The 13,474-nt window shown below is 35.3% G+C and overlaps 1 protein-coding gene across 5 annotated transcripts in view; it reads right to left on the bottom strand.

Annotated features, from left to right (window-relative positions):
- Positions 1–3,954: 3,954 nt before the first annotated feature.
- The window catches only part of LOC125682474 (cardioacceleratory peptide receptor-like), a 33,014-nt gene continuing 23,494 nt past the window's right edge, over positions 3,955–13,474 (bottom strand). For 3 of the 5 annotated variants that reach the window (XM_048923098.2, XM_048923095.2, XM_048923099.2), the window contains 5 exons: positions 12,515–12,636; positions 12,063–12,231; positions 10,520–10,657; positions 9,748–9,928; positions 3,955–5,106 (listed from right to left, as the gene is read on the bottom strand). In XM_048923098.2, coding sequence (XP_048779055.1) covers positions 4,842–5,106; positions 9,748–9,928; positions 10,520–10,657; positions 12,063–12,231; positions 12,515–12,636 — 875 coding nt within the window. In that variant the 3' untranslated portion in view covers positions 3,955–4,841. Of the gene's footprint in view, positions 5,107–6,674; positions 6,715–9,222; positions 9,608–9,747; positions 9,929–10,519; positions 10,658–12,062; positions 12,232–12,514; positions 12,637–13,474 lie in introns of those variants that run through there. The other 2 variants (XM_048923100.2, XM_048923101.2) reach the window with 2 other exon arrangements.

Below are 13,474 nucleotides of genomic sequence, written 5' to 3'. Positions count from 1 at the left end.
TTTTTTCTAGATAGCGAATCAGCACCCTGAACATGTTCTGCACTTATCCAAATATTCCTATTAATGCCTCAAAACCATAAATCACGAGCCAGGTCATTTAAAGTAGAGATCTTGCCTCTGTGCTTATTAACATAAGACACAACTACTAAATTATCCATACAAAGCCTTACACTCTTTAGCACTCTGTTTTTCCTTTTAGCCCTTACAAGGTTATTGTAATTTCGGATTTCCAAAACTTCGGCTTGAGCATCACTGAAGAGACATTATTTGTCGAAATGCGGATCGGGTGCATCAAAATTGGTACCGTATAAGTTTTACATGAGAGTCTTTAATATGATCTCCAAGTCCTTTTAGGATGTAAAACCCGGCAAAAAGCTCTAAATGATTAATATGTAGCTCAGTAATATCACTGTCCCATACACCACTAATGACTTCACCTGACTCCTCATCAACTCCACCCCATCCAAACTGTGAACTGTCACTTGAATAGAAAGTTTGGAGGGTCTTTTGTTAATGATTTGTAAGATGTGCAAACAGTATGGGACCACCATTCTAAACTCATCCTACTATGAGGAGAAATGGTCATACGTGCTTCAAAAATTTTCATGGTGAAGTTTTAGGGCAACATCTTTTTCAATTTCTAGAGTTTCATAATAAAGTCTAGCATAGTTCACACCTGGTTCAGAAGCTACGAAAGTGCCTACAAGCTGAGCTACCTGTGTTATTGTTACTTCATTCTGATTCAAATCACATAACAAAATTCTTTGATACCGTAGACTGCTTTATCTTGGGCAATTAAAACAGTTATTGTATCAGAATCTAACAAAAACTCCAAGAAAAATACACTCTGACTTGCATAAAAAGAGATGTGGTCCCATGAGTATGATGTAAATTCATTTCTCGCTGCTAAGTTGAAACTAAAACAAGTACCCTAATATTAGAGTGTCCAGACAAAACACGTAGCCTACAGAAATGCTAGATAATCATGGATTCATCAAATGAGTATTTGTGCATATTATATATATATATATATATATATATATATAAAGCACTAAATAATCACAACTATATATATATATATATATATATATATATATATATATATATATATATGTAAAACTTATACGGTACCAATTTTGATGCATCAGATGCGCATTTCGACAAATAATGTCTCTTCAGTGATGCTCAACCGAAATGTTTGAAATCCGAAATAACTATGAAGTTTTAGAGCTAAATATAGCCCAAAACAGCGTGCCAAAAAAGTGGAGCCAAAAGAGCTATGCATAAGGGAGATAATCCTTAATTTTGAAATGAATTTCTAAATTTTATAACAGCAATTAAATATACATCCGTATTTTCAAGCTAGTAATTAAGTACTTAGCTACTGGGCTGTAGAGACCCTCGGGGACTAACAGTCCACCAGCAGAGGCCTCGACCCAGGGGTCATAATGTAAAACTTATACGGTACCAATTTTGATGCACCAGATGCGCATTTCGACAAATAATGTCTCTTCAGTGATGCTCAACCGAAATGTTTGAAATCCGAAATAACTATGAAGTTTTAGAGCTAAATATAGCCAAAAACAGCGTACCAAAAAAGTGAAGCCAAATTCGCCAAGGATAAGAGCTATGCATGAGGGAGATAATCCTTAATTTTGAAATGGATTTCTAAATTTTATAACAGCAATTAAATATACATCCGTATTTTCAAGCTAGTATATATATATATATATATATATATATATATATATATGAAAATATGTCATTCTTTGGTCTATGAAGACAATTTATGGTATACTGCACTGTATGCACTATACTTACAAAGTTTCATATCCAATGATATGATAGTCCGTGCTGGTTGCGTCACAAACATGATTGAAGAAACAAACAAATGTGTTCTGTGCGTCAATAATATTAATGAAACCTTCAATTTGATATCATGGGCTCCGAAATATGTTCTCTTTCACGAAAAGCAGCATGTTGAAATATTTACTAAATTGAAATGATCCGAAAGTAATTTTGTTTTAATTGATGCACGGTTTGGATTCATGAGATGGGTTCCATAGATGAAATGTTTGTCCTGCGAAGTATACTAAGTATTTGATACACAATTTACATAATAAGCTCTACAGCTGCTTTGTGAACTATCGTAAGGCATTCAATAATATTAACAGGATTTGTCTTTTTCATATGAACTACTATGAAGCAGAAACTGCAGACGTGTGTATATGCAAGAAATGATGTAAATGAAATATAGATTCTAAACTAAATCACAGAATTTTAGTGATTTGATAATCCCAAATTAACAGCATTAACACATACAGTTGTAAGACTACGATACTCAATACTCGTACTCAATACTTTACACGACCAATTCTCGTGATAAATTAAAGGCTAATGTTTAACATTATATTCAGCTGATTCTTCAATTAAAACGGAACACGGAAATATTCATATCTTAGGATCAGTCATCCAAAACAAAACCCTGCTGTTAAGTTGATATAAAAAATATGCTGAAATTTCTCATTGACAATATCTACGTAGTCTTTGGTGATCCGGTCTTCTCTACGTAGTCTTTGGTGATCCGGTCTTCTCTACGTAGTCTTTGGTGATCCGGTCTTATCTACGTAGTCTTTGGTGATCCGGTCTTATCTACGTAGTCTTTGGTGATCCGGTCTTATCTACGTAGTCTTTGGTGATCCGGTCTTATCTACGTAGTCTTTGGTGATCCGGTCTTCCAACAGTCTGTTTCGATTCACATGGACACCAATTGTACTCCGTTATTAGCCTTTTTTGTATTATTAACAGGTAAAATTTATTCAAGAGCTTCTACCGGAAAAGAAAAGCATTCTTGTTGTGGTCATCAGCTCGACATTTAGATATATGGACGACGTTTTATTTATTAACAATACTCATTTCCATTCATATGTCGATTCAATATGTCTCAGTGAACTCGAATTGAAAGACATCACAGAATTTTCCATATGTTTCATATTTGGATATTGTATTGAACTGTAGATGTTAACGACAATCCCACAGCTCAACTGTATGACAAACGGGATTACTTCAGCTTCTCCATCGTCGTCTTCCCATATTCATGTAGCAATATTCTCTTATCACCTGCATCTGGTGTTTATGACTCTCGGCTGATTTGATAGTGTTTGTCTACTCTTACATTTGTATTCCTTGTAAGAGTTATTAGTTTGATTGTTGTTCGTTATCTTAACCTTTTCATTCACGAGAGTATGTTCTGCATATGATCAATCGAGACAAGTTATTGGCAACTAAGGGACTTCAATTCAAGTCGCGTTTAATGTAATTTCGTAAATCACATGCTCCTAATAATGATTTAATTTGCAAATACAACCCGTCATTAGGTCAAATGCTGACTGACGTATTTCATACTAATTGTTAGGCTGTTCTTCACTCACTGATTTTGACTATGGATTTCTCCGTTTATCTGATCAAGATATACGACTCACGGCGGGTGTGACCGGTTGACAAAGGATGTTTACTTCTCCTTGGCACCTGATCCACCTCTGGTGTGTCCAGGGGTCCGTGTTTACCCTACTCTTAATTTTGTATTCTTTACAGGGTTTATGAGGTTGATCATTGTTATTTTCACTTTTACATTTGTCATTCAACACATCTAATAACGAGTTTTATTTGCATCTACCTTTTTGAATATGCAGCTCAGTATCTATAATTTTGTTTTGAAAAGAGATTGGTTAGAAAGTGTCCAACTATTAATTTTGTAATGCATTTTCCACGTATTTTAATGTTTGGATATATATTGCAGTGAACTGTACAATTTATATAAACTTGAAGTTACATGTAAGTATCATATGGTTTTAGTACAAAATATGAAGATATAAAGTATATTACTGACTTCTGCTTAGGATCTTTTTCGACCAATGTCGATATTTCCAAAAATAAAGTACTCAAATCAATCAATGAACATTGTATAAATAGTTTATTTACAACAAATAGACATCAACAAATGAAATTTAACAAGGGCAGTGTGTGGTGTCCTTGGACTAGAAGAAAAATATTGGTAATGACAAATGATATAATTTTATAAGTCAAAACACCGGCATATAGGACATGGTTTGCTTACTGGCCCAAGGATTGCAGAGCATCTTGTACATGTAGATGGTTGAAATTCTTATTGTGCAAGTCCAAGTCTGTTTCATAATTTTTATGATCCTTGAATTTTATGCTCTATGTTTCCGGATTTATGTTGACCATACAGGACTTGCCAAGAAAAGCATCGATTCTGACCTTAACAAAATTAAGCAAATAAAAGATACAGAGGACATTGAACACTAAATAGAAGTAAGGAAGTGGATTATGACATTTACATGAAATATGGTTTTACTTTGGCAACAATAATCAGGTGTATTAATATTTTTTACCAGCATGTGAAATCCAAAACAAAGTTCATAAATAGATGAATGAACTGAATACAAGAACTTATACGTTTACTACACTCTGCTAGACTTTGTATTGCAGTTAGCACTAGATAACCAGAAGTACCTGTAATATGATGAAAAACTGACTGATGCCAATAAGGGCATTGTTTCTTGCGCTCAGCGCTTAAGAATGGCAATTCCAACCTATCACACTAATTCACTGACAAAAAAGACATACAACTAGAGTTGTGGAGAGGTTTTGCACAAAACATTGGTTACATGTACTTTTGAAAAGTATAACAGAAGCCTGCGTCCTGTTAATGGAGATTTTACATTATCTCTTCTCTGTAGAGAAAAGCGGATCTTACGTCAGTAGATATCAATTTATTGTGATATCATCAGACTGATGTTTTCAATGTCAAGATTTCTTCAGCGAATTGTGGTCTGTGACGTCAGCGGAATTTGTGATGGTGTCGCGCTCAGAACGAGGTCGCACAGATCCTTACTTTCGTCTGTGCTGCTGGGTGCAGTATCGTTGAAAGTGTCAAGTTTAGTCATTCTGTTTCGATTAATGTACGTGCACTGAGTAAAGCTTGTGGTTGGAGGATCAGTGTAAAGCCGCCGACGTGGATCGACGTCATCGAGCATACAACACCCTAATCTCATAAGAACACATCTTACTACTCGGAATCGCCTGCAAAATAAGAATATTACAATTTTCAATGAATTACAAACTTATTTATCATGAAACACCAATTACAATTTTTTTTTTTGCATGAACCCCTTCCCCCTAAAAAAAACTACACCAGCTATTTTTCTACATTATGAGGAAAAAGAAGCGAAACTAAACTCCACAAATTAAATATATGGTGCATAAAATGGAGTACTCCAACTCTTAACCAAAAAAAGAAGATTCTTATCAAACATTAGATATTCTTGTCATTCCCTTTCCAATGCAACTATCACATCCCACGTATCTTCACTTTTATACAAAACAATATGACCCTCTGGTGCCAAAGATGAAGCAATTCTTTTTTATTAATTAAACAAAAAAGATCTCTCGATCTCTCTCTCTCTCTCTCTCTCTCTCTCTCTCTCTATATATATATATATATATATATATAGGAATTATTATCTGGGGTCTGTTTTAACATTGGTATCACACACTATATCAAACATACATGTATTACGAGAATCTACGTAACTCCATAATAACATCATTTATTACATACTTTGCAATAAATACAGGCGCGGGTGATATAAGGGATGTCATCATAGTTATATCGGGCATTAATCACACTCCTAGCTGACGTCATCATAGTTATATCGGGCATTAAGGATCGGTAGAGCTGGGATTCATTATCACACCCTTAGCTGTCTTCTCTATCACATACGCTGTTGCTTATTCAGTTTAAATTTAACTTTTCATGTTTCATCATAATTGTAATTTATATGTTTCTAACAAACTAATTTCAATGAAAAAATATTGACTTGATATAAATAGTTATCTTGCTTGTTATAGTTCAGTATGTTGGTTGGTTGTTTGTATATTGCTCGAGAACTTTTCCCTCATACGGAGAAGTCAACATTGCTGGTGAAGGGCTGTAAAATTTAGGCCTACGCCCGGAGCCTACAGCCTTTGAGTGGGAATGGATACTTGCTGTAAAACGGGACCTTGGTTTTTGTGGTTTCATACGAAGGACAGCCACATTTAGTCGTCTCTTACAAGAAGTAAGGGTTACTGAAGACCTGTTCCAACCCGGATCCGCAAAGTTTGGTATGTTATCACTAAGTATGTAATAAATTTTTAACATAATAAAACATCCTTTTTCATATCGCATCCAATGCAGACCGCAAGGACTGATAATAGCGTCTTAAGTTGTTATGGGATGTGCTACGAAAAAACTATGCATTATTTACACACAATCTGTTATTCAATATCGATGGGACAGAAATAATCAAGATATCTACATGTAATAATGCATGCATGACTGAATATTATAGAGATTCGGACATAATCTCGCCGACAAGATGAGATTATGTTTGCATTTTAATGACACAGATGAACAGTTTAAAGGTAGTGCAAAACATTCATCTAAATATATAACATGCGCTAGATCAAATCACATATCATCAACACATGCAATCAAATCATGTTGAAATAAATCATTGAAACATTGACTTCTTATTCATGCAATTCACATTCCACACACCATTATAGTTAATTCGCAATATGTTTAACCATATCAGACCAAAGTATACCTTGCAAATCCAACAGAAAATGGAGGAAAACATCCGTTTTCTACAGAAAAACCATAACAAAACTGAAATCGACTCAGGCCCTAAGTTTACAGATTGAAAACTAAAAATTAAACAAAATAAAATCTAAAATGATATCTACTTCTGAGAGGTTTTTATTTATTAGACGGATGATATCTTGTTTTTCATTCCTTCGGCTAACAGAGCCTTCACTTGATTTTTAAAGATGATTCTAAATTTTATACATTAACGTGCAAATTACCTTACTGAAATGTCAATCATCAACATCAAATGATGATGTGATTGATTTGCTTTAAGACAGAATAGCATAATTATTTTCTCACATTACAATTATGCATTGATTTTATCATTCATTGTAATATTTTCATTATTCGCCAATGACTGCAAATACTTTTAGAGTGTCACGTTTTCGTGTTACGCATCTCTATCCACGCGAGCATTGTCTGAAATCCATTGAGTGAATTCGGTAATGAATGAGAACATTAACCTGGGTAGATATTGACACAAACAACGTCGTCTATCGTGTCTCTTTCGTGGATTACATATCGTTGTGTTTCCTCTAGACCGACTTCATGTAATTTCAGAATTTCAGTACTCGGAATTTGAATGAATTTGAAACATAGTCACTTTGTATAAACTGGAAGCACAGGCACTTGTTTCTGTAAATGACTTATGACCTCTGTATACTAATAACAACACAAAGTAACTAGCTTCAAATGACACAGAATGGCACCCCCTGAGAATGTCGGCCTTTTGAGCTTCCAGGGAATATGCTATGTAAATGTATTTACTACCGTTGTATTATACAATCATTCAACTTAAAAACCATGTATGACATGACTGCATTCATTGCCTCTTATCGCCGAAAACTGCAACAAAACATGGATTTTCCGTTTTATACCACGAAGTGCTATGTACTGATACCGCACAGAATGAAAATTGTATATTCGTTGTGTTGAAAAATAAAGTCTCATTGTTTTATTATCACAATAAATTGATACGATGTTTATTACCAAAAAATCTTGAACATATTGCTTTGTTAACAAAATAAAAAAAATTGAATTGAAGACGCTGTACGCTATTTTTAGTTACTCAAAAAACCCAAAGCTGTTCGTACGTTTCGGGATTTTACATGTCATCAGAAGATAGAAGCTAAGACCTCCCGAGTGGAGATTTAAAAATATTTTCGTGTCGGAATCATTTCTGATGAAAATAATAATGAAATTATGACTTACTGTAAATACAACTTCGTTAACTAGTATGAGAAATATTTCTGCCAATTGCATGTTTCATGCAGATCTATGGAAAGTCAGAGAAAATACAGATAAAAGATTATTGGGAAGTATGCAAAATAGAGCAAGGAAAGTTTTTTTTAGTGATGTGTTATTGACTTTGTGATATGTATTGATGTGACAAGTACCTGTTGTTACATTGAAGTTTTATGAAACCCACCATAAGTACCAAGAACGCTGCAGGCACATATCAATGTTTTTCGGAGGCGACTGGCCAACCCTTAACATTAACTGTTATTTTCATGCATGCAAATGAAGATATATTGCGAGAATGGCCCCTCCACTATTTTTGATAGTACTATGTAGTAGTGAATGAGAAGATATTAATGCATGTAAGCTTGAAAGTTAAAATTGAGACAGCAATGACGAACACTATACCCCCCCCCCCCCTTGTGCACACACTAATTAAGGTTCTGAAGGTCTTTATCATGACTATCATATTTTTATCATTGTCTGTCAGGAAATTTAAGCAAGCCATGTGCAACTTACAACTTCTCCGACGAACCCCCTCCCCGCATCCCTAATATTACGGATCTGCCCCGATATGGAAAAATTCACAGGCATCTGAAGTATGGACCCCCCCCCCCCCCCCCTTCTGATTTTTTGGGGCGGCGATTATTTCTTTGAAATGTGTGGATTCCCCATCTATTCCATCCTAATTTCGATTTATGTAATCGTAAACTTGCTTTTTTGTAAGCCTTAAATACCTTATACTGTTTATAATAAGTATATTCTATATTATACCAGTCCAGTAGAAGGCCAATCTCTAAAGCTTGTGAAAACCGTGAAACAACTACATCAATCGAAATTGGGTTGAGAGAGACAAGGAATCCACACATTTTGGAGGCATTGTCACCGCAAAAAAAAAAAATCAGAAGGGGAAATTATAGTTATCAGGTGTCTGTGGAAAAAAAATATGGGGGGATGGAGTTCCCTTTATTTTTTGTAGCATTTCCCCCCTAATGTTAGTAACTAAATTATATATAAAATAAGATCAAATGTGGTTAATGGTCACCATTAAAATCATCCTTTTGCCTGTGATTTTTAATTCATCTCTGATGCTCTATCTTTCTATAAATAACTCTAAAGAATTCCAAACGTAATTTTAGAAGAGCGTGCTAGCCAGTCAAAATCGCCCACGTATTCTGTGCGGTATCAGTACATAGCACTTCGTGGTATAAAACGGAAAACCCATTTTTTGTTGCAGTTTTCGGCGATAAGAGGCAATGAATGCAGTCATGTCATACATGGTTTTTAAGTTGAATGATTGTACAATACAACGGTAGTAAATACATTAGCATCGCATATTCCCTGGAGGCTCAAAAGGCCGACATTCTCAGGGGGTGCCATTCTGTGTCATTTGAAGCTAGGTACCTTGTGTTGTTATTAGTATACAGAGGTCATAAGTCATTTACAGAAACAAGTGCCTGTGACCGGAAGGCAGGCTTTATCAGTATCAATAAGTGGTGCATTTAAAAACAAAACCGAAATATAATCGTTCGAACTTCCATCGGCTTTCAAAACCCAAATGCCTTATCAGAAAAGAGTAAAAAAAAAAAAAAAAGGAGACACGAAGCAAAGGATAACTACTCTCACAACTTTCCTCTTTTGTCGCTACAAAGTCTAAAAGTTTTATAACCTTGAACAATACGGAAAGGTCATACAACATGAGGTAAATTCACATTATATACATTGAATAATATATACATCACAACCATAACGATTAAGCGATACTTACTAAAGAGAATTATCATCATACATACCTAAGCTGCCTACAGATTCTCGTGCTGAACACCCCATAGATGATAGGATTGGCGGCGGAATTCAAAGGTGACAGACTTTGAAAGAATGAATGCAGAGCCATTGTTGACTCATTGACAGGAACAATGTGGTACACCGTCAACAGGTTAAATATAAAGTATGGACTCCAACACAAAATGAACACTGTCAAGAGAAACAAAGGAAAAGTCTTTAGACACAGCGCTCATTTAAGGAGTTTGATATGTTTCAAGCTTCTCCTCACGGGATTTGCGCGTATGAATACAAAATTACTTAATAAACATAGCACATCTATTTCAACAGCTGGAAATTCCGATAGAAATTAAAGTAGAAACGTAAATGTAAGAAATTTTCCTTTTTGATAAAAGATACATGAGTGTACGAACTGCAACGCTTCACTCGGGCTTACTTTTTTAAGCTCTACCCCGCATTTCATGAAGTACATGTATGCTGTCGGGAAGCGTCGCAGTATATATATATATATATATATATATATATATATACATATACATATCGGTTCAAAGGTTCCAAACAAGTAGGCAGAGGTTGTGAAGAGACATGGATACGGAAAAAATAAGCGGACAAACAAATCTTGATGTATTGCAAATCTATACCTACAATTCAAAATCAAAATACTTCACATTGCATGGCTAAGCATATTACGAATTGATGCCAATTCAGACGTTTTAGCCACTCTTAAATTCTAAGTCAGTAATTTCCACTGCATTGAAATAAAGAAATCATGCAAATAATTACCAAATATAATGATAAATGTCATTTTAATGGTGCGGATCTTTGCTTGAGGGATGATGCCCCTGGAACTCATATTGGTTTCTCGTCCTCTGATAAATTTACTGTCTTTGTAAGAGACAGGCTTTTTTCCAATTTGAAATCCTACAACGAAAATGATCAAAATGAATTACAACACCTCAATATTTTCAACCAGCTCGGGCGAGTCAATTTCAGTCCAGAATTGATTGCAGCTCGCAACAATTTCGTAAATAAATCGTTCGTTAAGGTTTCCAACTGGCACGGTTTTATGATTGATGCTCTTTTTGATTTATAATTAAGAACGAGAACAAAATCTAATGATGAAAAATAATCCTATAGTAAATATACTCGTGTCGTAATATGTAGGGATGGTTTATTTTTCAGTGTGTAGTGATCTTAAAAACATAAATTTTACGCAACATTATGTCAATTAGGAACAAATGGTCTTCTATAGATTCAGACGCGTAGAGAAATGAACTGTCAAGAGAGCAGTACAGAAGAATGAATTTAGTTATATCAGCACAGACGAATGCCAGAAACGTTCTGGCATTACAATCGCAGTCCTGTTTTGTGGGTTAATAAGTGTTTTCATTCATAAATGTTAAAGTTCAGATTTCGGGTTCTGTTGAGTACCAATCAGATTTATCAAAAAGTTTTCAGAAAACGTGATGTTAAATAATCAATGCACTCTAAGTGTATATAACTGCGATGATTCAGGGTAAGGTTAGACAGAAATTTGATCGCCATCTAAATCCCGTTATCTGCATTTCATAAAAGTATCATAGTCTATATCTATATCTTTTTCTGAAAACGGTAACATTTACAGGGTTTAATGGAGACTAGCAAGAAGCAAAGAATGCAACGTTCATGTAAAATGGGATGATACAGACTCCATTTACATTCTTTCTTCTTTCTGAGAAAAATAATTTATCATGGGTAGCGTTTATAGAAGTGTTCTCTTGACGGCACGTGAAACAAACAAATAATCCAGGTGTTCAAGAATTCAAGTCTATACATTTCACTGTACATCACGTTATATTACATTTCTAATGTTTTTGCCTTAGATATATTTACCAGTTGTAATGATAGCCATTTCCTCAAGAATGCGCTACAGATTTGATTACAGTATGCGTATGAATTTTAATACATATAGTACGTCTATTTCAATAGCTGGAATTATCGACAGAAATGAAAGTAGAATGTAAATACAAAAAAATAAAATAATAAATTTCATTTCAAAAAATATATGCAGGTGGGAAGTACGACGATTAGGCGTGTTAAACGTTGCAGTATTTGATCACTCCATGTTTTCTATGCAGTTGTTATAGACTTTGATGTGTACATGTACAAGGTGTACATTTATGATAGATACATGTACATGTATGCTGTTTCCTGAATATGACAATTGCACAGGCATATGACCGTAAAACTATGGATTTTAGCGAAATTTATTTTGATGTACACATGTAAAATGCAAAGTGAAGGCTAGAGTTGATGATGTCACACAATATCTTGCAAATAAATGTACCCGATTTGGAAGTCAGTGGCTTTCCCGATTCGTGTATCTTCTTGCCATTTCCAGATTTTGGCCCTCCTCGAGTGTGTAACCATATGATATATATCATAGCGGAATAACAAATACCGATAATGATAGCAGGTATGAAGAACACGACGCAGGAACTTACTGTTAGATAAATCTGAAAAATGATTGTATTCCAACTGTACAATGTCATATTTAAAAACAATGTTTTTATACAAAAATGCATGTTTGAAATATATTTTCATTCGTCAGCTCTTAGTAAAATAAAAATAAAAATGGTTAACACTTTGGGCTTTTGTACTCTTCCAGGGGCTTCTGTTAAAACAAATTTTTAAACTTTTAAAATGAAATCTAACTGTACAGACATGTCATACAATGTGCTAATTTCCAAACTATACGTGATGTAAAGTAAAGGTTTACCTGCCATTGTAAAAGTTTACCTGCCATTGCTCTTGAGTTAGATGTATGACGCAGTCATCCGTTTTAAACAGAACAGCAAACGGAATGGAACAGAGACCTGCCAAAATCCAGCTCGCGGCTATCATTAACCGGGGTCGTCGCCCTGCAGGTTAAATACATGTACCAGGGTTATCTATTCATATCAATAAGGGACGACGCCTATTCTTCGGTTTTCATCTCTTTAATGCTTTTAATACAATATTTAAGCAGAATACGCCGAAAAATGTATAAAATAGAGATAATCACGCACATGCTGGACAATACATGTGCATGTAGTGTATATCGGAATTTATAAACATGCATCATAGCCCCCCCCCCCCCCCCCCCCCCCCCCCCCCCCCCCCCCCCCCCCCCCCCCATCTGTTTCTAATACACGTATCCAGAAAAAAAGACGGAATTGTTTCAGTTTGGTCTATCACATCAACAGCGCTGCTTAAAGCTCCGGTCACACACACAATGCGACTGAGATGCGACCTTTTGGCGTCCAAAATAATTGACAATCGCGAATATAGTTCAGAGGTTGCTACAAGGTCTCATAACTGACAACATAAGGTCTCAGATATCTAGTCACATCCAGCTTTTGAACATGAAAATATTGATGTTGCAGTGCTCTCTTAGAGCAGCTTCATTTCATCCTCAGGGTGGAGATCAGGTGGAGATCAGTTTCATCTAGAGAGGATCTGTAATTGTTCGCAGTAGCGTCGATCGCCTTTAGGTTACATATCGTAGTATTTTCTGAAAAGCACGTGGTCTGTTTTCGAGGTAATCGTTCTTGTTCAGTGATCACACGTCAGCTACAACATCACCGGGGATTCGCCTACTAGCTTCAAGACTATCTACATGGAATATTTGTTACGAGTCTCCGATCTGTTGTTCACAAGTTGCGATTGATCATGGGCAGAAGTTGTCGCAGTGGTCGAAAAAGAAATCAGTCGCCAAAG

Source organism: Ostrea edulis, chromosome 2 (assembly GCF_947568905.1).
Source record: "Ostrea edulis chromosome 2, xbOstEdul1.1, whole genome shotgun sequence".
NCBI classification, from domain to species: Eukaryota; Metazoa; Mollusca; class Bivalvia; order Ostreida; family Ostreidae; genus Ostrea; species Ostrea edulis.
The sequence above is the reverse complement of the archived record's forward strand: the minus strand, read 5'-3'. Positions and strand labels throughout refer to the sequence as shown.